The 23170-nt window shown below is 44.3% G+C and overlaps 1 protein-coding gene across 1 annotated transcript in view; it reads left to right on the plus strand.

The window, feature by feature from the left end:
• The window catches only part of RGS20 (regulator of G protein signaling 20), a 93964-nt gene that overhangs the window by 13305 nt on the left and 57489 nt on the right, over positions 1-23170 (plus strand). The window contains exons 2-3 of the mRNA XM_046641845.1: positions 14017-14352; positions 15508-15810. Coding sequence (XP_046497801.1) covers positions 14017-14352; positions 15508-15810 — 639 coding nt within the window. The remainder of the gene's footprint in view (positions 1-14016; positions 14353-15507; positions 15811-23170) is intronic.

Raw genomic sequence — 23170 nt, forward strand, 5'->3', positions numbered from 1 at the left:
AATAGCTTGCCTGATGAAAATATATATATATGTGTAAATACATATATACTTACATACACACAAAATTTTTTGAATTGTAAGCGTCCATGATAAAAGAAAATTATAGTAGTCTGGACAAATGCAATTTTTATAGAGCTGGAGATCTCAGGAAAACATCATTAAAGCTTCAAAAATGAGTTTTGAGTTTTTCTTTTCAATTTTTTGATGTTTTGTGCAATAACAATTCCCTTTCTGACCTCTGGAGATATAGAATATTACAGAAGAAAAAGCACAGATTTTAGTCTAGTTTTGTTTTCTTTTTCAGCCTTTTTAGTGAGGTAACAAATAAGAAAGATGGTGGAGAAAACTCAGGTAGAACTTGAAATCTTAAAGACTTTGGCACATGGACCCTTTTTATTCTTACCATTTAAAAATGTTTTAGTTAATTCACATTTTTTAATTAGAATATTCAAAATTAGACTAGTACAGCCTTACAGTTGTGAACCAATATAAGTGTTGTGGTCACCCTAACATAGGCAGGATGGACCCCTCCTACCCAAAATTTGTTTTGAGTATCCAGAACAATGAGGCCACACATACATCAAGAGAGCATAGGGGCCGGCCCAGTGGCCCAGCGGTTAAGTTCGCACATTCTGCTTCTCAGCTGCCCCAGGTTCGCTAGTTCGGATCCCAGGTGCAGATATGGCACCGTTTGGCAAAGCCATGCTGTGGTAGGCGCCCCACATATAAAGTAGAGGAAGATGGGCATGGATGTTAGCTCAGGGACAGTCTTCCTCAGCAAAAAGAGGAGGACTGGCAGTAGTTAGCTCAAGGCTAATCTTCCTCAAAAAAAAAAAAAAAGAGAGAGCATAGAAAAGTTTATTATTCACATCATGAGGCCCACTGAGGAGAGCAGGGCAGGAGGCACACAGGTCCAAAAATAGCTTGAGAGAGCAGAGAAAAGAGAGTGGGGGCTAAGCCGAGGGTTCACCTCTGCAAAGGCCAGGACTTGCATGGTTTGAGCTTCCCGCAGGTGCCAGAAGAGAGAGTACTTAGGCTTTCTTAGCAGCTTGCCCAGATGTGGGGCAGAAGGGGAACAAGAGTAGTGGGGACTGAAAGCTGTCAACAGTCAAGTGTAAAAAAAAATGGAATCAAACTCTTTATTACAGACTCTTTATTATGATAATACAGAGCATGAAAGTGCACACCAATGTAAGTCAGTGTAGAAAGCAAGTCTCCGTCGCGTCAGTCACCCATCTCCTTTCTCTTCGCCCTTACCAGCTTCTTTGTGTCCTCCTAGAGATGCTCTATGTATATACTAACATATGTGGACGCTCATACACACTTCATTCCTTTTACTAAAGATCAAATGGTAGAAATCAGATAGCCCAGGGTTTTGCTTAAATTCCTTCAAACTTGTTCTGCTATTTTCTAGACAAGAGTCTCGCCAAATTATTTCACCTTTCTGAGTCTCAATACGGTCTTCTGTAAAGTGAAGATGAGACTAATACCTGCATCCAGGGCTATTAAAAGGAATAAATGACATATATGACTGGTGTCTGGAATGTAATAGACAATGTCCCTTTTATCTTGTTTTCCTTCTGTTTCTCTGGCTGCTCTTTTTCAGTCTCTTTTGCAAATTCCTCTCCCTTTATTGACCCTGAAACATTGGAAATTCCCTAGGTTTTCATCCTTGGCCCTTTTCTCTTCCCATTTGACTCATTCTCCCTGGCTAATCTTGGCTGTGTCGATGGCTTTGAGACAGCTTATGGGTTGATGACTCCTGCAGTGACATCATGACTTCACATGTGGATATGAATATACAAATGTCTACTAAGCATCTAGATTCAAATGTCTAACAGGCAGTTCAAAATTAGCAATATGTCTTTACCTTTCCCCAAACTCTTCTTCTCCTAAGTTCTCTATCTCAGTAAAATGGTACCATCATCTACCCAGTTTTGAACTAGAAATTTAGAGGAATAACCCTTGACCTTGCTCTTATCCTCACTTCATACCACGAATCAATCCCCAAGTTATGTCCACACTATTCAAAATTATCTCTTGCTCTGTTCATTTAGTTATCTCCATCTCATTTAATGCCCTCCTAGAACAAGTCAGTATCATGTCCCAAAATATTAACGCAACAGCCTCTCCCTGGTCCCCTCTTTCCAGTCATGCTTGCCTCCAAGTAATGCCAGAGGACCGAAAGATCTTTCCAAAATACAAACCTGATCATGTTAACTCTCTCATTAAATTTTGTCATTGGCTCCTCATTCCCATCTGGACATGGTTCAAACTCCTTAAGTTGATTCCATCTTGTTATCTTTTCTTCTCTTTCTAGGGATCTTACCCAATTCCAATAGGTCTCAATACCATTTTGTGCTAATGACTCTGAAATTTACATCTCCTAGACTCCCACCCAGAACTCTACCCTGAGCTGATGGCTCTTTTACAACAGCCTACTTGACATCTTCATTTGAATGATTCATAGGCGTCTAAAAAATGAGTTTACCAGGATTCCTGATTTCCTTCCCCCGTCTTCCTCATTTCAGCAAGCCACCCAACTGCTTGTCAGAAAACCTAGGAATTATCTTTGATCCCTTTTTCTCTGACTGTACATTCAATCCACCTGAAGTCCCATTAATTCTAAGATGTATCTCAAATCAGTCCATTTCTCTCTGTTTTATTCCCATTACCTGTCCGAGTCATCATCTTCTCTTACCTGGACCAGTGCAAAGCCTCCTGTTTCACTATTCCCACCCTCACCCCCTTTCCAGTTCATTCCATTACAAAGTGGTCAAAGGGGTATTTAAAAGTTGTAAATCAGGGGCTGTCTCGGCAGCATAGTGGTTAAGTTCGTACCCTCTTCTTCGGTGGCCCAGGGTTCACAGATTCGGATTCTGGGCGCAGACCTAGCACCTCTTGTCAAGCCATACTGTGGCAGCATCCCACATAAAATAGAGGACGATTGGCACAAATGTTAGCTCAGCATCAATCTTCCTCAAGCAAAAAGAGGAAGATTGGCAACAGGTGTTAGCTCAGGGCCAATCTTCCTCACATAGGCAAAAACACATTTATGTATGAATCAGATCTTATTGCTCTCTTGCTTAAAACATTTCAGTGACTTCTCACTGCTTTTAAAGTAAAATCCAAAATGCTTACCATGACTTGCTTGCCCTATTCAGTCTACATAGACTCTTATAGACTCTTCCTCATTCACCACACTATGAGGACAGGTCATTTTCTTTCCTCACTCACTTTGAATCCAGAGCGTCCAGGACAGTGCCTGGTATTTAAGGGGCACGTAATAACTGTTTGTTGAAAGAATGAATAAATGAGCACCTTACAAGATCCTTCTTGGTCTGGTGCCTGCTTCAGCTGTTCTGCTTCTGCTTCCCCATATCACAAACTTTGTTCCACTAAATTCTGGGAATAGAATGAGGATTAGCAAGGTCTATCTTGCAAACACTTTTAGTTGGTGGCAGCAGAAATAAAAGTGAGAGAATCCCCAGGAGATAGGAGAATTCTCTGTGGCAGAATCAGGAGTGATTAACTCAGCTGTCCTTCCCCACTTGGTGCACTTTCTCAGGTTCCTCTCAGCTCACACCTTGAAGAGTTTTTAGTGTTTTTTTAAATTGTGGTAAAATATAAATCATTTAAAATTTGCCATTTTTCAGTGCGTAATTCAATGGCATTAAAGATATTCACAAGGTTGTGGAAGCATCACCATTATCCATTTCCAGGACTTTTTCATCAACCCAAACACTGTATCCATTAAACAATAACACCCCATTATCCTCTCCCTAGCCCCTGGTAATCACTATTCTGCTTCTTATCTGTATGAATTTTCCTATTTGGGGTACCTCATATAAATAGAATCATATAATATTTGTCCTTTTGTGTCTGGCTTCTTTCACTTAGCATAATGTTTTCAAGGTTCCTCCATGTGGTAGCATATATCAGAATTCCACTCCTTTTTATAACTAATAAAATTTGAATTTGTTTTTTAATTCATTTGTCCAACAAATAATTATTGAGCAGTTTGCTAAGGGTCAAGCACTGCCATAGGCACTATTGATAGAGCAATGAACAAAAAAGAAGTTACTACTTATAACATACAAATAAACAAGTAAGTATACAGTATGTCAGATGGTAATGGTTGCTATGGAAAACCAGTATTGCAGGGATAGCTGTATAGGAAGAGGAGGTCTTAGGGGTAGGGTGGGACCATTCATGTAGTGCCTTGAAGGCTAGTATAAGCACTTTGGATTTTACTCTGAAATAAGAAGCCAAGAGAAAGTTTGGAGTTGCAGAGTGACATAATTTGACCTACATTTTAAAGGATGATTCTGGCTTCAGTATTGAGACTAGACTATGATGGAGAATGGGGCAAAGGAGAAGTAGAAATACCAGTTAGGGGGCTATTCCAATAGTCCAGGTGAAAGATGATAAGATCCAAGGTGTATTAGTCGGGATTCCCCAGAGAACCAGAACCAATAAGATATATACGTGGAAGACAGAGCAAGAGAGATTGATTGATTTTAAGGAATTGACTTAAACAGTTGTTGAGGCTGGTAAGTCTAAAATCTGTAGGGAAAGCCAGCAGTTTGGAAATTCAGGTAAAAGTTGATGTTTTGGTCTTGATTTGAAATCTGCAGAGCAGGTCAAGCAGGCTGGAAACTCAGGCAGGGTTCTATGTCTCAGTCTTGTGGCCGAATTCCTTCTGAGGGAGAATCTGTTCCATGCTTCTTCCCAGATTCTAGTGGTTTGCTGTCAATCTTTGGCATTCCTTAGCCTGTAGATATATCACCCTGAGCTCTGCCTTCATTTTCATATGGCATTCTCTCTGTGTACATGTCTGTGTCCAAATTTCCTCTTTATATGAGGACATCTGTCATCCTGGACTAGAGGCCCACCCTACTCCAGCATGACCTCATCTTAACTCATTACATCTGTAATAATCCTATTTCTAAATAAGGTCATATTCTGAGGTAGCAGGGTTAGAACTTCAACATACAAATTTTGGGCAGACCCAGTTCAGCCTATAACACATGTTGATAACTGTGAATATGAGAAGCAGTTGGATTTTACTAAAGAGTATGAAAGAAAGAAAGGAGTCAGGGATACTCCAACATATTTGACCTGGACAAAAATAATCAAGTTGCCATTTACTAAGATGACAAAGACTGCAGGAGGAGAAAGTTTGGAGGGGAAAATCAAGAGTTCAGTTTTGGATATAATTCAAATAAATATATGGATATATTCAAATAAAGACTCACCTCTTGATTAGCAATACCAGCAGGAAGGCAGAGGGCCCAATTATCTCTGCAAGAACAGAGCAGACAGCCTGTGAGTGTTTCCCTGCCCAAGACATACATGTTGCCTAAATAGCCCTCATATCTGATCTACTCCACCTCTGTTCCTAGCCCCACCTTCCTCATTATCGATGCTTCATTATATATTTCCATATGACACCTCCACATAAGCCCTAGCTACAAATTCACTTTAAAAGTTATTAAAAGAATGGATGGAGGGTGACGTCGCATCATGGCAGAATGAGTTGTTCCCTTTGTCTCTCCCCTCTAAGTTACAACCCTGTGGGACATCCATTGACCAGCAAAGGACTCCCTGCACAGCACACGAGAATGCCTAAGAGATCCATGCATCTATACACCTGAAGTGGCAGGCGGCACCTGCAACCTGAGGCTTTAGGAGCCACAGCAGAACCTGTGACCAAGCCCCCAGTGGCAGCACCCCTGACACCAGCTCTACTAGCAGTGAGGGCTGCATACAAGACCCTAGGCCCTAGCAGCGATGCTGCCAGCACTCCCAGAAAACCCAGGAGCAGAAGTGCAGGTGGTGCATGGGGCAGCAATACCTGAGCCGGTGGAGAGCCCACTGAGAGCAAGTGGGGGACATAAGACCCAGGCAACCCCAGAGAAGGAGGAGTGCTTGCAGCCTGGTGACCCCAGTGGCAACACCCAAGACTGCAGCAAACATTGTAAGTAGCAAGGCACCAGCAACCTCAAAGGAACAAGCAGCACAACAAGGGTACTGATGATGCCCCTTGCAGAGGCAGTGGAGAGTTAAAAGTGAAGCTCTCAAAAACAATCAGAAGCATCTCAGAATCAAAGTACCCAAAGCCTTACCAAAAGAAGAAAGGTGTTTACTATAACAAATTTGCCAGCAGAGGATCAACTCATCAAGCACCACGGAGAACTACAGTAACACTGCAGAATAGAAAGAAAATGACAACTCTCCAGAAACCAAACTTTAAGTCACAGAAGATTACAATCTAACTGAGAATTCAAAAGAGCTGTCATGAAGAAACTCGAGTTACAAGAAAACTGGGAAAGACAGCTCAATGAGGTTAGCAATAAAATTAATGAGGAGAAAGAGTACTTCACAAAAGAGATTGAAACTCTAAAAAACAAACAAACAAAGAAAAATTCTGGAGATGAAGAACATAATTAATGAAATGAAAAATAAAGTAAAAAGTATTTGAAACAGAGCAGACCTTATAGAAGAGAGTTAGTGAGCTCGAAGATAGAAATATAGAAACGATTCAAGTGGAAAAGAGAGAAAACTAAGATTTTTTAAAAATACACACATTCTACAAGAAATATCCAACTCAATTAGGAAAAGCAACATAAGGATAATAGATATCCCAAAAGGAGAAGAGAGGAAGAAAGGAACAGAGAGCTCATTCAAAGAAGCAATAGCTGAGAACTTCCCAAACCTGGGGAAGGAATTGGATATACAAGTATATGAAGCTAATAGAACTCTTAATTATCTCAATGAAAAAAGACCTTCTCCAAGGCATATTAAATTAAAGCTATCAAAAGTCAATGACAAAGGAAGAATATTAAGGGCAGCCAGAGAGAAGAAAATAACTTACAAAGGAACCTCCATCAGGCTATCAGTGTATATCTCAGGAGAAACTCTACATGGTAGGAGAGAGTGGAATGATATATTCAAAATATTGAAAGAAAAAAAATCAGTGAAGAATACTCTATCCAGCAAAGTTATCCTTCTGATATCAAGGGGAAATAAAGGATTTCCAGACAAGCAAAAGCTGAGGGAGTTCATCACCACTAGACCTGCCTAACAAGAAATGTTGAAAGGAGACCTGTTACTTGAAATAAAAAGGCAAAGGTTTACAAAGCTTTGAGCAGGTGATATATAGACAGGTCAGAAAATTGCAGCTCTATATCAGAATAGGTTAGTAAACAATTATAACACAGAGGCTAAAGAGGAAGAAAGCATCAAAAATAACTATGACCACATCAATATTGTAACAAACTCACAATACAAAAAAGGATAATTTGAGACAACAAAAACATAGAAGGAGAGGAAGAAAAGGAAGGAAACTACATAGGCTAATGGAGATAAGATGCTTTCAGCAGAAAAAGACTATCTGATCTCTGAGATCTTTTATACAAACCTCACGGTAATCACAAAACAAAAAATCAGAGCAGAGTCGCAAATCATAAATAAAGATGAAACTGGAAAAACATCACTGAAAACTACCAATCTGAAATGGCAGGCACAAGGGAAAAGAAACAATGGAAATATAGAACAACCAGAAAACAAAAAATAAAATGGCAATATTAATCCCTCATATGCCAATAATCACTCTAAATGTAAATAGATTGAATTCATCAATCAAAAGACACAGAGTGCCTGGCTGGATTAAAAGATAAGACCCAAGAATATACTGCCTCCAGGAGACCCATCTCAGCTCTAAAGATAAACATGGGCTCAAAGTGAAGGGATGGAAGACGAAACTCCGAGCAAATGGCAACCAAACGAAAGCAAGTATAGCTATACTTATATCAGACAAAACAGACTTCAAACCAGAAAAGATAACAAGAGACAAATATGGACATTATGTAATGATAAAAGGGACATTCCACTAAAAAGACATAACACTTATTAATATATATGCACCTAACATAGGAGCACCAAAGTATATAAAGCAACTACTAACAGACCTAGAAGGAGAAATTAACAGCAGCAGATTAATAGTGGGGGACTTTAACACCCCCACTTACATCAATGGCTAGATCATCCAGACAGAAAGTCGACAAGGAAACATTGGCCTTAAATGAAACACTAGATCAGATGGACTTAGATCTATATAAAATATACCATCCAAAAGCAACAGAATACACATTCTTCTCAAGTGCCCATGGAACATTCTCAAAGATAGACCATATGTTGGGAAACAAAACAAGTCTCAATAAATTTAAGAAGATTGAAATCATATCAAGCATCTCTTCAGACCATGATGGTAGGAAACTAGAAATCAACTACAAGAAGAAAGCTGGGAAAGTCACAAATATGTGGAGGCTAAACAACACGCTACTGAACAACTATTGGATCAATGAATAAATCAAAGGAGAAATCAAAAAATACTTGAAGACAAATGAAAATGAAAACACACCATACCAAAATGGGATGCAGCAAAAGTGGTACTATGAGGGAAGTATATAGGATAGAGGCCTACCTCAAAAAAACAAGAAAAATCTCAAAAAGAAATCTAACACTATACCTACAATAACTAGAAAAAGAAGAACAAACAAAGCCCAAAGTCAGTAAAAGGAAGGAAATCATAAGAATCAGAGCAGAAATAAATGAAATAGAGGCTAAAAAGGCAATGGAAAGATCAATGAAACCAACACCTGGTTATTTGAAAAGATAAACAAAATTGACAAGCCCTAAGCTAAACTCAAATAATAAAGACTCAATAAATAGAGAGAGGACTCAAATAAACAAAATCAGGGATGAAAGAGGAGAAATTACAACTGACACCACAGAAATACAAAGGATTATAAGAGAACACAATGAAATGTTACACACTAACAAATTGGATAACCTAGAAGAAATGGATAAATTCTTAGAATCATACAATCTCCCAAAACTGAATCAAGAAGAAATAGAGAATCTGAACAGACCAATCACAAGTGAAGAGATTGAAACAGTAATCAAAAACCTCCCCAAAATCAAAAGTCCAGGACCCGACAGCTGTTTTGGTGAATTCTACCAAACATTCAAATAAGATTTAAGACCTATCCTTCTCAAACTCTTCCTTGAAGAAGATGGACACTTCCTAATTCATTTTATGAGGCCAACATTACCCCAATACCAAAACCAAACAAGATAACACTCAAAAAAGGGAAATTACAGGCCAGCATCACTGATGAAGATAGACGTAAAAATCATCAAAAAATATTAGCAAATTGAGCACAACAATACATTAAAAGGATCATACACCACAGTCAAGTGGGATTTATTCCATGTATGCAAGGATGGTTCAACATTTGAAAATCAATCAAGGTGAAACAACACATTAACAAAATGAAGAATAAAAATCACATGATCATCTCAATAGATGCAGAGAAGCATTTGACAAGATTCAACATCCATTTGTGATAAAAACTCTGAATAAAATGGATATAGAAGGAAAGTACCTCAACACAATAAAGGCCATATATGACAAACCCACAGCCAGCCTCATACTCAACAGCGAAAAACTGAAAGCTATTCCTCTAAGAACAGGAACAAGATAAGGATGCCCACTCTCACTGCTCTTATTCAACATAGTATTGGAAGTTGTAGCCAGAGCAACTAGGCAAGAAAAAGAAATGAGGGGCTGGCCCAGTGGCATAGTGGTTAAGTTCACCTGCTCTGCTTTAGCAGTCCACGGTTCATGGGTTCAGATCCCAGGCATGGACCTACACACCACTCATTGAGCTATTCTGTGGTGGGGTCTCACATACAAAATGGAGGAATATTGGCACAGATGTTAGCTTAGGGAAATCTTCCTCACCAAAAAAAAAAAATGGAAGGGATCCAAATGGAAATGAAGAAGTAAAACTGTCACTCTTTGTGGATGACATGACTCAATATATAGAAAATTCTAAAGAATCCACAAAAAAAGTATTAGAAATAATTAAAGAATACAGTAAAGTTGCAGGGCACAAAATCAACATACAAAAATCAGTTGTATTTCTAAACACTGACAATGAACTACCAGAAAGAGAAATCAAGAATTCAATCCCATTTACAATCACAACAAAAAGAACAAAATCCATAGGAATAAATTTAACTAAGGAGGTGAAAGACCTATATGCTGAAAACTATCAGACATTGAAAAAAATCGAAGAAGACGTAAAGAAATGGAAAGATATTCCATGCTCATCAATTAGAAGAATAAATATAGTTTAAATGTCCACAATACTTAAAGCAATCTACAGATTCAATGTAATCTCAATTAGAATCCCAATGAAATTTTTCACGGAAATAGAACAAAGAATCCTAAAATTTATATGGAACAACAAAAGACCCCGAATAGCCAAAGCAATTCTGAGAAAAAAGAACAAAGCTGGAGGTATCACACTCCCTGATTTCAAAATATACTACAAAGCTATAGTAATCAAATCAGCATCATATTGGCAGAAAAACAGACACAAAGATCAGTGGAACAGAGTTGAGAGTCCAAAAATAAAACCACACATCTATGGACAGCTAATTTTTGACAAAGGAGCCAAGAACATACAATGGAGAAAGGAAAATCTCTTCAATAAACAATGCTGAGAAAACTACACAGTCACATGCAAAAGAATGAAAGTAGACCATTCTCTTACACCATACACAAAAATTAATTCAAAATGGATTAAAGACTTGAATGTAAGACTTGAAACCATAAAACTCCTAGAAGAAAGCATAGGTAATACGCACTTTGACATCAGACGGAGTAGTATCTTTTTAAATACATGTCTTCTCAAGCGAGGTAAACAAAAGAAAAAATAAACAAATGGGACTACATCAGACTAAAAAGCTTCTGCACAATGAAGGAACCCAGCAACAAAACTAAAAGACAAGACATCAACTGGGAGGAAATATTTGCAAGTCAGATATCCAATAAGGGGTTAATTTCCAAAATATATAAAGAATTCATACAATGCAACAGCAACAACAAAAATGAACAAGCAGATCAAAAAATGGGTAGAGGATATCAACAGACATTTTTCCAAATAAGATTTACAGATGGCAGCAGGAACATGCAAAGATGCTTATCATCACAAATTATTAGAGAAATTCAAACCAAAACTATAATGAGATATCACCTCACACCCACCAGAATAGTTACGATTAAAAAGACAAGAAATAACAAGTGTTGGAGAGGATGTGGAGAAAAGGGAACCCCTACACATTGCTGGTGGGAATGCAAATTGGTGCAGCCACTATGGAAAGCAGTATGGAGATTTCTCAAAAAATTAAAAATAGAAATACTATATGATCGAGCTATTCCACTTCTGAGTATTTATCCAAAAAAACATGAAAACACTAATTCAAAAAGATACATGTGCCTCTATGTTCACTGCAGGATTATTCACAATAGCCAAGACTTGGAAGCAACCTAAGTACCCATCAACAGATAAATGGATAAAGAAGATGTTACACACACACACATATATATATATTTATACATACACACACACACACACACACACACACTGAAATACTACTCAGCCACAAAAAAGACAAAATTGTGCCATTTGGGACAAGATGGATGCATCTTGATGTTATTATGCTAAGCAAAATAAGTCAGATGGAGTAAGACAAATACTGTATGATTTCACTCATATATGGAAGATAAACAAATACGTAGATATGGAGAACAGATTGGTGGTTACTAGAGGGCAAGGAGGTAGGGGGAGGGTAAAAGGGGTAAAGGAGCACGAGTATATGGTGACAGACGGAAACTAGACTTTTGGTGGTGAACATGATGCAGTCTCTACAGAAGTTGAAATATAATGACGTGCACGTGAAATTTATACAATATTATAAACCAACGTGACTTCAATAAGATAAAGTTTTAAAAAAGAGTGAATGAATTGAGAACTAATTATAAGCTGCAGAGATATTCTTTTTAGCAGTTGTACTTTCACTAGGAACATTTGAGATTCTAAGTGAACCTTAATAGAAACATGTCCTTAATAGCTTGGCTGGCCTCCAATTAACGTTAACCTGGAACTCTAATATCCATGGTCTGTTTATCTTATTTATTGTCATTGCAATCTGCATGATTTATAGTCAGCACAAGCAAAGATTTGCCTTTATAGTTTTCAATCACTGTCAAATTCTTAGATCCAAGTAGAAAAACTACTTCTCCAAATAACAGAAAATAAAAATATATGAAACAGCTAAACCACAGCAAAATAGAATTTTTAAAATAAAGTTCAGGGAAAAATAGGTCATTTCATAAATCTAAATCTAATTTCAAATTTCATTGCAACTGTGGTTTTAATTCCAAAGGCTCTCAGAAATTTTTGGTAAAAAAGTAGTTTAGTTCTGCCATGGATATTTCCTTTATGGAACGGTACTATTTAGGCATGAATGAAAATTTTCAATTTGCTTTTTACAGGGGCGAGATTTTGTTTACATTGATTTAGGGTGTGGTGATTTTCTCCTCTGCATTGTTCAATAGTCAACACGATTAATTCGGGAAGTGGATATTCAGTCAGAACAAAGCATTCCCTCAGTCTTCTGGATCCCTAAGGAGCAGTGCTTTCAGGAATACGACTCCAAGATGATTCCATTTTGCTGCTGATGTTATTGAAGCCCTCAGACTGTTACCTAGAATCTGTCCTAAATGGAAATGAGGGCTCTCTGTAGTGATCAGCACTGAGGGCAGCTGAAGGTCTTTCTTCAGATAACTTTTATCAGATCGAATTTTCTAGCTACATTGATACTCCCTAGCTCTATCCTTGCAGAAGGGCCAATGGAAGTTGATGGATTTCAGCACCCTATACCATCATGCTTCACACCCCAGCTAAAGAAGCCTTGGGTCCCTCACCAGACTCTACAACCTCGCTGTGACTGCAAAGTGGCCAGACATGAGCCAGAATCGGGGAGCAGGCTGCTGGTCTGGAGGGAAAAGAGCAATCTAGGAAAGGGTGAAAGGTGAATGTCTCCAGAGGAGCAACGGAGCCCCAGCACTGTGTTTCTGGGACTGAGTTTGGGACTTATATTCTCCCGAACGTTTCCACTATTTCCCTCACAAGCATCTGTCCTGAAGCACAGGACCGAAACAAAATGCCTAATGAAGCATACTCGGGGAAGGGGCGTGCAAGTGACTTGGGAAGAAGGGCTGGGGCGAGAGAAGAATCGGTTTACAGGTTCACACATTCTCACAAAACCGTTTGAAATCGTGAGCTGGAGATGCAAAATCTGGGACCCACGCAAGGCCCATGAAGCTTCTTTCCGGCCCCTAAGAGAGGGTCATGCGTCGCAGAAGTGTGCTTGCCGCTCACTTTCAGCGTTTTCCACTTTGTTCAAGCCATGCATGAAGGCCGGTCGGGAAGACCCTGGGTGGGCTTAGCCAAGCTCTGAGTCGCCAAAACCGAGCCGGTTCTGTCTTGACTTCCTTAGCATAGGGTCCTTGCAGCCCCGGTGCCTGTGTCCGCTGAGGTTCTTGCGCCACCCGGTAGCGCTCTCAAGGCAGAGGCAGCCGCCCCCGAAGGTGCGCACGGGGTTAGCCGCCACCCGCCCTGGTCCAACTGCCCCAGGCCAGCCGAGCTAGCTAGGCGCCGGCTGAGTCACCCACCCCAACCTCTACCCCAGAGGATCGTCCCCTGCCCTCCTCCCCAGCGAGACAAACGCTGGGCGCCAAGGCCGTCTCTGAGCCTTTTCCACATCGCTCCTTTCCCCCCTCGAGCGAGCTGTTGGCGCTTCTCCAGAAGGCTCTTGGATTCCCAACTCCAACCCCTAACATATTTGGACCATGGCAGACAGGGGGGTTGGGGGAGTGGAGAGAAGCATTTGAACGAGGAGAATGAATATACTAGGAGAACGACCCCATTCTCCAGGAAAAGGTAATGAGGGGGAGCGAAACAGTGTGAACTTACTCGGAAATGCAAACCAAGCTCCACTCTCTCTCCGGGCGCATACAAACGACCGAAAGACAAATCAGCCAACGCGCTCAGCGGCTTCCCAGAAAGGGCCTCATGAATGAGAATGGGTTGCTAGGTTTCCTCCCTCCCTCCCGACAATCGCTTCCCACAAGACTTCCACCGCCGAAAAAAAAACATGCCGGGCCTGGCGACTGCGGAGCTGGGGAACCGCGCCAAACCCAAGAGGCCGCCCGCGGCCGCTCCCGCCGTCAGGACCCTGGAGAGCGGCCGCCGCGCCCTTGGGACCCGCGCCCCGCGCCCCGCACCCCGCGCCGCGCGCCTCTTCCTCTCCTGCGCCTCGCCGCCCTATCACTTTTGTTCGCTGCTTCCCGCCTCGACCTTCATTTTTCTTGGCAACCACCACTCTCGTTTTTCACAAACAGATTGTCTTTTTGTTTTGTTTAAGGAGGCTGTTTGAATTGGCTGAGTTCGGTTCTAGTTTGTAACTTCACTAAATGTTAAGGGACCAAGAAACCCTGAGATCTTCTCAAAAATGAGAGCCTTAAAAAGCCACTGAGTTCAATTCCTTTATTCTAAAATGAAGCACACAAACTCAAAGAATAGAGAGACTTTCCAAGGTTAGTTGGTCAAGTTAGCAAGTCTAGAACCCTGGACTTCTGACTTCTAAATTAATGCTTCCCTCTACTTTCTGAGAAAAAAATAAGACTTTTGCCTCCACCCTGGCCACTTAGATCTCCTAAGCAACCAAGTGGAAGGCTGAAAGACCTGTGTTCTGGAGAATAAATTGGACACATGGAGTGCAGAAAGGCGGCCTGCAGAGTGTGCACCCAGGGCCCCAACACAGTCCTGGCCTCCCACCCCACCCCACCCCACCCAGCACAGCCAAAGTCAAATCAGACCATTGCTTTTCCTACCCAGCCTGAGTAGGGTCTGGGGTCCCTCAGTCTTCTGCCACTATCTAGCCTCCCCTAGACACCTATCCCTATAGAACCTAGTGACCAATTCCAACTTCTGTGCCTCTGGCAGGTAGAGCTCTAGCGCTTTGAAAGGTGGGAAAGGACAGAGGGAAAGAGGGAGATTGAGCTAGGGAGAGGAAGAGCAAGAGTTGCAAAAGAGAACTAGGAGATTTCATCCAAATTCTAAAGAACGAAGAGGTACGGACACAGATGCTTTTATACACGGCACCTCACGACTAATGTGAAATCTCCTGGGAACGTTAACATTCAGATTCTGATGCAGTAAGGAAGGATAGGGTCTGAGATTCGCATTTCTAACAAGCTCCTGGTTGTTATGAAGCTCCTGGTCCAAGGACCACACTTTGAGTAGAGCAGAGTTAGAAGGGTGGGGAGGGAGAAAAAGAGAGGGGGAGGAAGAGGGAAGAAAGGAGGGAAAGGAGAGAAGGAGGGGGCGAAACTAACCAAAGGCCTTTCCTTTCGTCCCCACTGACCTTCTCTTGCACCCCCAAAGTAAAGCCTCAAAATCTCATAGTAAATAGCACTAAGTGCATGTTATCGTCACTCTTAGCTGGACCCAACAGTAATGGTGTGCTGGTTTTGTTTCTCTCCCTCCCTTGCCCCTTGCCCTTCCTGCCACCGGCCTTGCACAGCTCCCGGACTCGCCCGGGGCAGCCCCGAAGCTGCTCAGCCTCCTCTCTAGCACGCTCTCCGGCCTCGCGCAGTTCTTCTCTCACCTTCTCCGGAGACCCCCTCGTGAGGCTCCTCAGAGGCGCCCGGACTTCTCCCTCCTGCTTCCCGCCCTGCCAGTGACTGGGCTCTCGCAGAGGCATGAGCAGCGGTCGGGCCGCCTCTCGCTCCTGCTCGGGGCAGCTCTGGCACTGCCTGGTCGACCCCCAAGGGGACGCCTGCCCAGGGAAGAGGACGCCAGCGCCGGGCAAAGCTCGCCCATGCCGGTGAGTACAGTTGTCTCCACCACGCCCCACCCCCGGCCTCACTCGGATGCCAGCATATCCTGCTCCTTCCTAACCCCGACTGACCCACTCCACGCGGGGCTAGCAGGGACCAGCCAGCAAAAGGGGGAGGGTGGTGGGAAGGTCGAGACAGTGATGAACGTGTTCAAAGAAAAGGCGCCTGCGGCTCGCTTGGCACCCGCTCGCCGCAGGAGACCCTCGAAGCTACTTTTTCCTGGGCCATTTCCTTCTATGGTCAATGGAAGCGGGAAGAGCCCTAGCCCTTCTTGAGGCTGCTTCTCAAACTCTCGTTCTCAACGTGTCTGTCTCCTCTTTCCTACAAGCCTCCCCTAGACGCACCTCTGCCCCCTCCTCGCGCTCCCACTCTTCTGCCCTCTCGGCTTCTGCGGGCTCTGGAGGCCGGGGAGGAAATGACGTGATGTTATTTTTGTGTTAGGTCAGCTTACAGCTTCAGTTTAGCCCTCAGAGCTCGGGCGCACAGCCCCGGCGGTCCGACTGCGTCTCGCTGCTGAGGACACACCGAGGGCTACAGGGACACGCGGTGCTCTGTGCCCGCAGAGCTGGGCGGCAGGGTTCCTCCGCCTCCCTCTGGGTCTTTGCCCTCCTCTGGACTCCGGAGTCCCCTGGGGACCGAGGGCGGCTGCCGAAGGTCTCAATGAGATCTGGAGTCGGGAGTTAGCCCCCTCTTCCGCGCAGCCAGGTGGAGCCTCCGGCTCCGGCTGGCCGGGCGAGGGAGAGGAGCACCCTTCCAGTGCGGGACAACCAGAACCAGAGGCTGCCCCGGAGTGGGGCGGGGATAGAGCTCGGAGAAGCACCCTGGGGAAAGGGAGAAGGTAAGGGGCGGTCCTCCAGAGGCGAGGCAGTCCACGGCGTGACTCTCCCCGGACCAAGCACCCCTCCTGCGCGCGGCGCACCTCCTGCGCGCACACACACACTCGCACCTCCCTCCGCCCCCTTTCATTCACAAGGTAGGAGCACGCATTCCCGCACGGGGGAGTCTCGCTCGGCCCCCGCGCGCTGGAGCGAAAGGAGAGCAGAGGGGTTTTGCTGATGCCCTCAGCGCTCGCCTGGCTTCGCGCCCACACTCTCGGTACTTTCTAATCCCAGGCTGGAGGAGGGGCTACGGTCCCAGCGCGGATTGGGTGCCGCTTGGAGCCTCACACGACCGCCACCCCACCACCGTCAGCTCCCGCCGCAGTGGGGCGCGCCACCGCGAGAGGGAGGCTAGACCTGGGATTGCCCGGCCAGGAGGGCGGAGTGAGGGGGCGGGGAGGAGGCAGAGCGGACGGAGAGAGGGGGAGGGAGAAGAGCCTCCTTTTCCCAGGGAAAAGACCGAGAGCCAGAGCAATCGCGGGCGTAGTAACGACAGCACTCGGGATTATAATAAAAATAAGGCTCACGCGGGACGCATGCGCACGGCCGACGGAGACTAGCGGGTCGGAGCTTCCCCTCTGGCTCACCGCGTGGATGGTGGAATCGTGAGTACTCCGCTTCCTCAACGCCCCCTTCTCTTTCTCGGACTGGCCCCGAGGCCTCAGTCTGGGAAGTGGCCGGGGCCAAGCGGGGCGCCCACGCTGGGCAGGACCTGGCGCTCTCTTCGTCGCCGCGGTGGCGGGAGCGGGTGTGGGTTGGTCGCCTCCTCTGCCATTCCAACCCGGTCGGTGAGTCAGTACGAATTTTGGAGGAGACAGGGGGCCGGGGCGGGGAGGGCTGTAGGCTTAGGGTGTGTCCGTGTTGGAAAGGGGGCGTCGAGCCACCAGGATCAATTTCTACCGGGTCCACCAGGGCGTGCGCACGATTCAACCTGTGTTTCCTGGGGTCAGTGAGTGGGTGGGGCACGCAGGAGCCTATCCCTTAAACCCTAAAATGCGGGGTGACACCCCAAGTATATTTGGGAAACTCCAGGTGGGTTTCCCCTGGGTGGGGAGGAGGACGAGGAAGGGGCCGGGCGCCAGAGGCAGACAGTTTGAGCGCAGGTGGGAAGAAAGAGGAGACACTCCCTAAATCGCAAAACCTGCCTTTAAGAGAAGCGCAACTCAGGCGGGGCACCCGACGAGCGGGACTGGGATGTGGGCACCCGCGCGTGGACCGTGGAGGGGCTGACTCGGTGTGGGCATTTACGCTTTTGAAAGCCGAATGGTGGGGCACTGTCGCCCAGTCTTTGCCCCACGCCAAGGAGGTTAAGGTGCGAGCGCCAGGGAGATTTTTCTTGAACAAACCCGATTGATTGACTCTTCTGCGCTCTTGGAGCTGTGCTCGGAAAGTTGGAATGCGGCTGGGCGCCCAGGCTGCGGAGACTGGAGAGGGGAGTGGGCGGGCGTGGGACCTAAGGAGAGGCGGCGCGCCGGGAGCGGGGTGGGCTTTTAGGGGTCGGTATGGGCGGCGGCCCTCCCCCCAACCGGTAGTGAATGAACGTGGGAGGGGCCTTGGAACAGGCGGCGCTCGGAGAAGGGCCCGTTTTCGGGCTGTTGTGTGTGCCCCGCGGCGCTCCTGCGTCTGAGCGGAGTGGGCGGGAGAGGCTGGATACTGGGGAGTCTTTGTGCTCTGCGACCTGCCCACCCTGCCTTTGGGGCTGTGGGCGGGAGAAGGACAGTGGGAGAGGCGGTGCGTCCCGACAGGAGTGGGTTGCGATCCTCCAGGTCTCGCCAGCGTTCGAGGAAAACCCAGGCAGGCGACTCCAGCGGCAGGCGGGACGCGGCGGTGAAGAGCGCTCGAGCCAGGCGAGGGGGCGCGGGCTGGGCGCCGGGGGGAGCACCCTCGGCAGACAGGCGGAGGAGTGAGCGCGAGAGCGGATTTTCTGTCCGGGAGGAGGGGAGGGCTAGAGTGCAAGTCTCTACTCACCTCGCTTCTTTCTCAGAATCCGGCGGAGGCCAATCCCGATTTGTCGACACCCCACTCCCCCCAGGCCATCTGGCTGGAGTTCGCTGGTTGTCCCAACCGCGTCCAGTGCGTTGGATGCGGGCGCGATTCCTCTTGCCCACTGGCTAGCAGGGCAGTCACTTGCCTACCCGGGCTCTGCGTTGCCCCCGGAGTGTGGGGAGCAGGGAGCTCCTGCACCGATCTCCAGTCATCATCTTTGGGTCATTTCCCCTCTTCCGGGGCGCAGGTCGCAGGAACGCTGTGTGGCTGGGCTTCATTTCACCTCTGATGGTTCCAGATTGTGAAATTGCCTAAACAAGGGTCCGAGTTCACGAAACAGTCTGACTTCCTCCCCAGACTTGGCAAGGACATTTCTAATGAAGTGACTCTATCTGTAAATTCTTATTTTTTGCTCATAACCTAATTTTCTGCTGGGCCTCATCCTGTTTATCTTCTGTTCATTAAGTGGCGCCTTTTGTATTATGCATTAGTAACGCGTATGAGAAGCAGTAGTGCCTAATGGGTAAGAGTCCTGGGCTCTGTAACTGTTTTCAAATCCCAGCCTAGTTGTGTGACCTTAGGCAAGTTACATAACCTCTCGGTGCCTTAGTTTTATCATCTGTAAAATGGGACAGTAAAAATACCTACCTCATAGGGCAGCTGCCAGCATTCAGTAAATTAATATAGTAGAGCTCTAGCACATGTGAAACAAAAGCTATTATTACTATTATTATTATGTTGATGCCAAATTGGCTAAGTAGACTTCAAACTATAAAAAGATCAGGAACAAAATGCATGTTTTTGTATGCTATAAAGAGTGTACATAATGAAATAGAAGATGTCCGTCATCAAAATTAGAAACAGTAAATGTTTTCTATGTCAATATTTAAATTTAAGTACAATGCATTTCTTAATCATCTGGACTCCTTTTATTTCAAATAATTATGACATATTTACATACAAGCTTCAAACAGCATTTTAAGAAAATTATCTCTAAGTTTCAAAATGTTTCATTTTGTAAAACAGATATGCATAAAAATACACATTAGGTCATGGTATATACAGAAAATCCACATTTGCATCAAAATATTGCACTGAGTCAGTTGTATTTATGAGAACTGGAAACTTACCTTAGAAGCTAGAAATGATAACTTCTCTAAGATCATTGTAAACATTTTACCCAAAATACCCTTGATGTCAAGAATATAGAGTGATAAAAGTGAGATTACTTTTTCCTCCTTCTTCTCTTTACAGATGAGGAAGCATTCAGAGAGGTTAAGGGTCCAGGCCAGAGATCTCCAGCTAATAGGGGCTGAAATAGGATTAGAATTAGGTCTTCTGACTCCCCCAGGGCTCTTCCACACCACACTGATGATCCTATTTCCAACACAAGAGAGGCCAGGCAGTAATGTGGCTAGTGTAGTCCCATAGCTTCAGCATGGACCCTCACAGCAGAAGATAAGACCGCATGGCTTGCCTAAGATAAGGTAAGGTCACAGATGAAGCTAGAGGCAGAGCCAGCATTAGAATTTAAAGTCCCACTAGAGTATACAATTAGTTGCATATTCTGTTAATCCCTTGCAGTTTTACATTAGCAACCATTTTTGAGCTTTTCTTAAATTCTTAGAATCTCCTTCCTGCTGGCTTTGACAAAGGTCTTTCCGGTAAAAGAGCTTTTTAGGAAAGGCCTTCAAAGTTACCTAGGAGATTTTATTATTCCAGATTTTGCGGACAAGCAAGAGTGAGAGATGGGCCGGCCGGCAGCGCACCGGTTGAGTTTGCACAGTCTGCTTCGGCGGCCTGGGATTCCCAGATTCGGATCCCAGGTGTGGACATGGCACCGCTTGGCAAGCCATGCTGTGGTAGGCATCCCACATATAAAGTAGAGGAAGATGGGCATGGATGTCAGCTCAGGGCCAGTCTTCCTCAGCAAAAAGAGGAGGATTGGCAGCAGATGTTAGCTCAGGGCTAATCTTCCTCAAAAAAATAAAAAAAAAGAATGAGAGAGAAAAAAGCTTTCTTATTTTAATGCAATAGCCTGGTTAGTGGTTTCATTCCAGGCGTTTGAATATCAGTTTCTAAAATCCTGCTGTCCTTTATTTCTGCATATGGCAGTCTAATGACATTCACCTTCCACAAACAGATGCAGCTTGTGGCGTAAAGGTCCAGCCCTCACATGAGTGGTTTAGGAATTACATGGCAGAGCCTTTCAAGTGAGCATCTGGCCTTGCAAAGTTATTTATAGGAATGGTGTGTCTTCCAGGGAAGGCACTTCCAGGAACTGTGCCTGCATCCTTGAAGAAGGAAACTATGGTTCTCTCCAGCGTTCAAACTGGATATCCTACCCTTGACTTTGCATCTCTGTATATATACCTCCCACGTGTTCTCAGAAATACAGCCCATTAAGCAGGGAGTGACTTTCTAGCATGTTCCCAAGCCAGTTCAACAGAACTGCGTTTTGAAACCACATGTGTTAAGTCAGGCCCCAGTATGATTGTAATGTGAATCACTGTCCAGTTGGAAAGATTGTGGATTGGTTTTCAGTGCACCACCAGGTGACTCACATTGTGAGCTTCTATTCAAATACATATAGTGTCAGTCAGCAACGAGCAGCGTTCACTCTGAGTCAGAGCTTAGCATTTAGTACTATATGTGTGAGTCACTGACTACCCGGCACTATCTGAGATGGTCCTTGAATGTTACCTTGAACAGCTCAAGAGTTTAGACAAGGCTGCATGGGGTGAGTCAGTTCACAGCACCATTGAATGGGCTTTTGTAGCGGCCATTCACAATAAAATTTGAAGTGACAGAGTGTTCAAGGTAATATTACACGATTAAGAATTCATGAATAAATTACCTTGATTCTAATCCAGCTGATTAGAATCCAGCTATTTGCATGGGGGATCATTTATGAAATATGAGTAATATGCCCTGTTGCCCAGCAGTGATGTTTTACTTGAATTACTTCTGATTATTAAATCATTTTGGGAGCACTTGATTTCTAGTTATTATTTAATTTTACTCCAAATTGTAAAATTCTTTTTAAGTACATGTTAGTATTTGGATTTTAGAGGATGGCGTCCCATGCAAAGTTACCCAGCAGTTTGACTTCCTGAGGTCTGGGTTGTACAACGTGCACCTCAGCCCAGCAGTGAAGTAGAGAACACTTTGTTCTTGGGTTTGTCTCCGTTTGTGCTCTTGTCACCCCTGATGCTGCTTGAACAGTGTTTGCTCAAGGCTAGAACACGTTTGTGGTGCTGTTCTAAGGTTTGCGACACCCAGCACTTCTGACCCTTCTGGGGCTGCATGGCTCCATCAGCACAGGCTGGCATAGCTGATCCATTTATGCAGGACAGTGGGAAGAGTGATGCAACCTATGCCTTACCCCTCCCTTGTAAATGACTATCATGTCTCAGAGTAGGATGATAATGACACTTAAGGGACTAATAGATTTCTTCATTTGTTAATAATTGGTGGCAAGAAGTTATTATCCTTGGACCTAAGGTTAGACTACTGTTTGAAAGTACATGTATATTCATGGGATATTACTCAGCCATAAAAGACAAAATCGTCCCATTAGCAACAACATGGATGGAGCTTGAGGGTATTATCTTAAGCGAAATAAGCCAGAGGGAGAAAGACAGACACCACATGATTTCATTCATATGTTGAAGATAAACTAATACAGGGACGAAGAGAACAGTTCAATAGTTACCAGAGGGGAAGGGGGTGGGCATAAGAGGTGAAAGGGCACATTTATGTGGTAACTGACAAATAATAATGTACAACTGAAATTTCACAATGTTATAAACTATTATAACCTCAATAAAATAAAACATTTTTTAAAAGTAAATGTATATTTTTGTGTGTCTTCTGATGGCTCCAAGAGAACCCCTGGTGTGTGGACTTTACAATATACATTTATTGAGTGTCTACAAGTACCCATTTCCAGCGATAACCCAGATACTAATTCACACATCTTCTGTTACGTAGAAAGGTATAGATACTTCTTTGCATTTAATGGGGACTGTACATAAAGAGTTCCATTCTTCCTGACTTAATGTAATTCCTGGCAAATTCAGGTTATTGGGACTCTTTAATGAGTTAGACTATTTATAAAATTGAAACAAAGTTTCTATGTAAATTTGCTAAATTCAGCAAGGAGCTATAGGTATTTTTGTGACTTTCATCATTGCTCTTAACTTTATTATTTATGGTGAGTTATACCTTATAGGAAAGTGTACACATCTTAAGTGTCCAGCTTAATCAACTTTTCCTAAGTGTAGCCCCATGCAACCATCATCCAGATCAGGATTTCTCAACCTCAGCACTATTGACGTTTTGGATTGAATACATCCTGTTCTGAGGACTGTCCTTTGCATTGCAGGGCGTTTAGCAGTGTCCCTGTCCTCTGTCCACTAGATGCCAGCAGCACTCCTCTCTGAATGTGACAGCCACAAATGTCTCCAGACTGCCTAATGTT

Source organism: Equus quagga, chromosome 16 (assembly GCF_021613505.1).
Source record: "Equus quagga isolate Etosha38 chromosome 16, UCLA_HA_Equagga_1.0, whole genome shotgun sequence".
Lineage (NCBI taxonomy): Eukaryota > Metazoa > Chordata > Mammalia > Perissodactyla > Equidae > Equus > Equus quagga.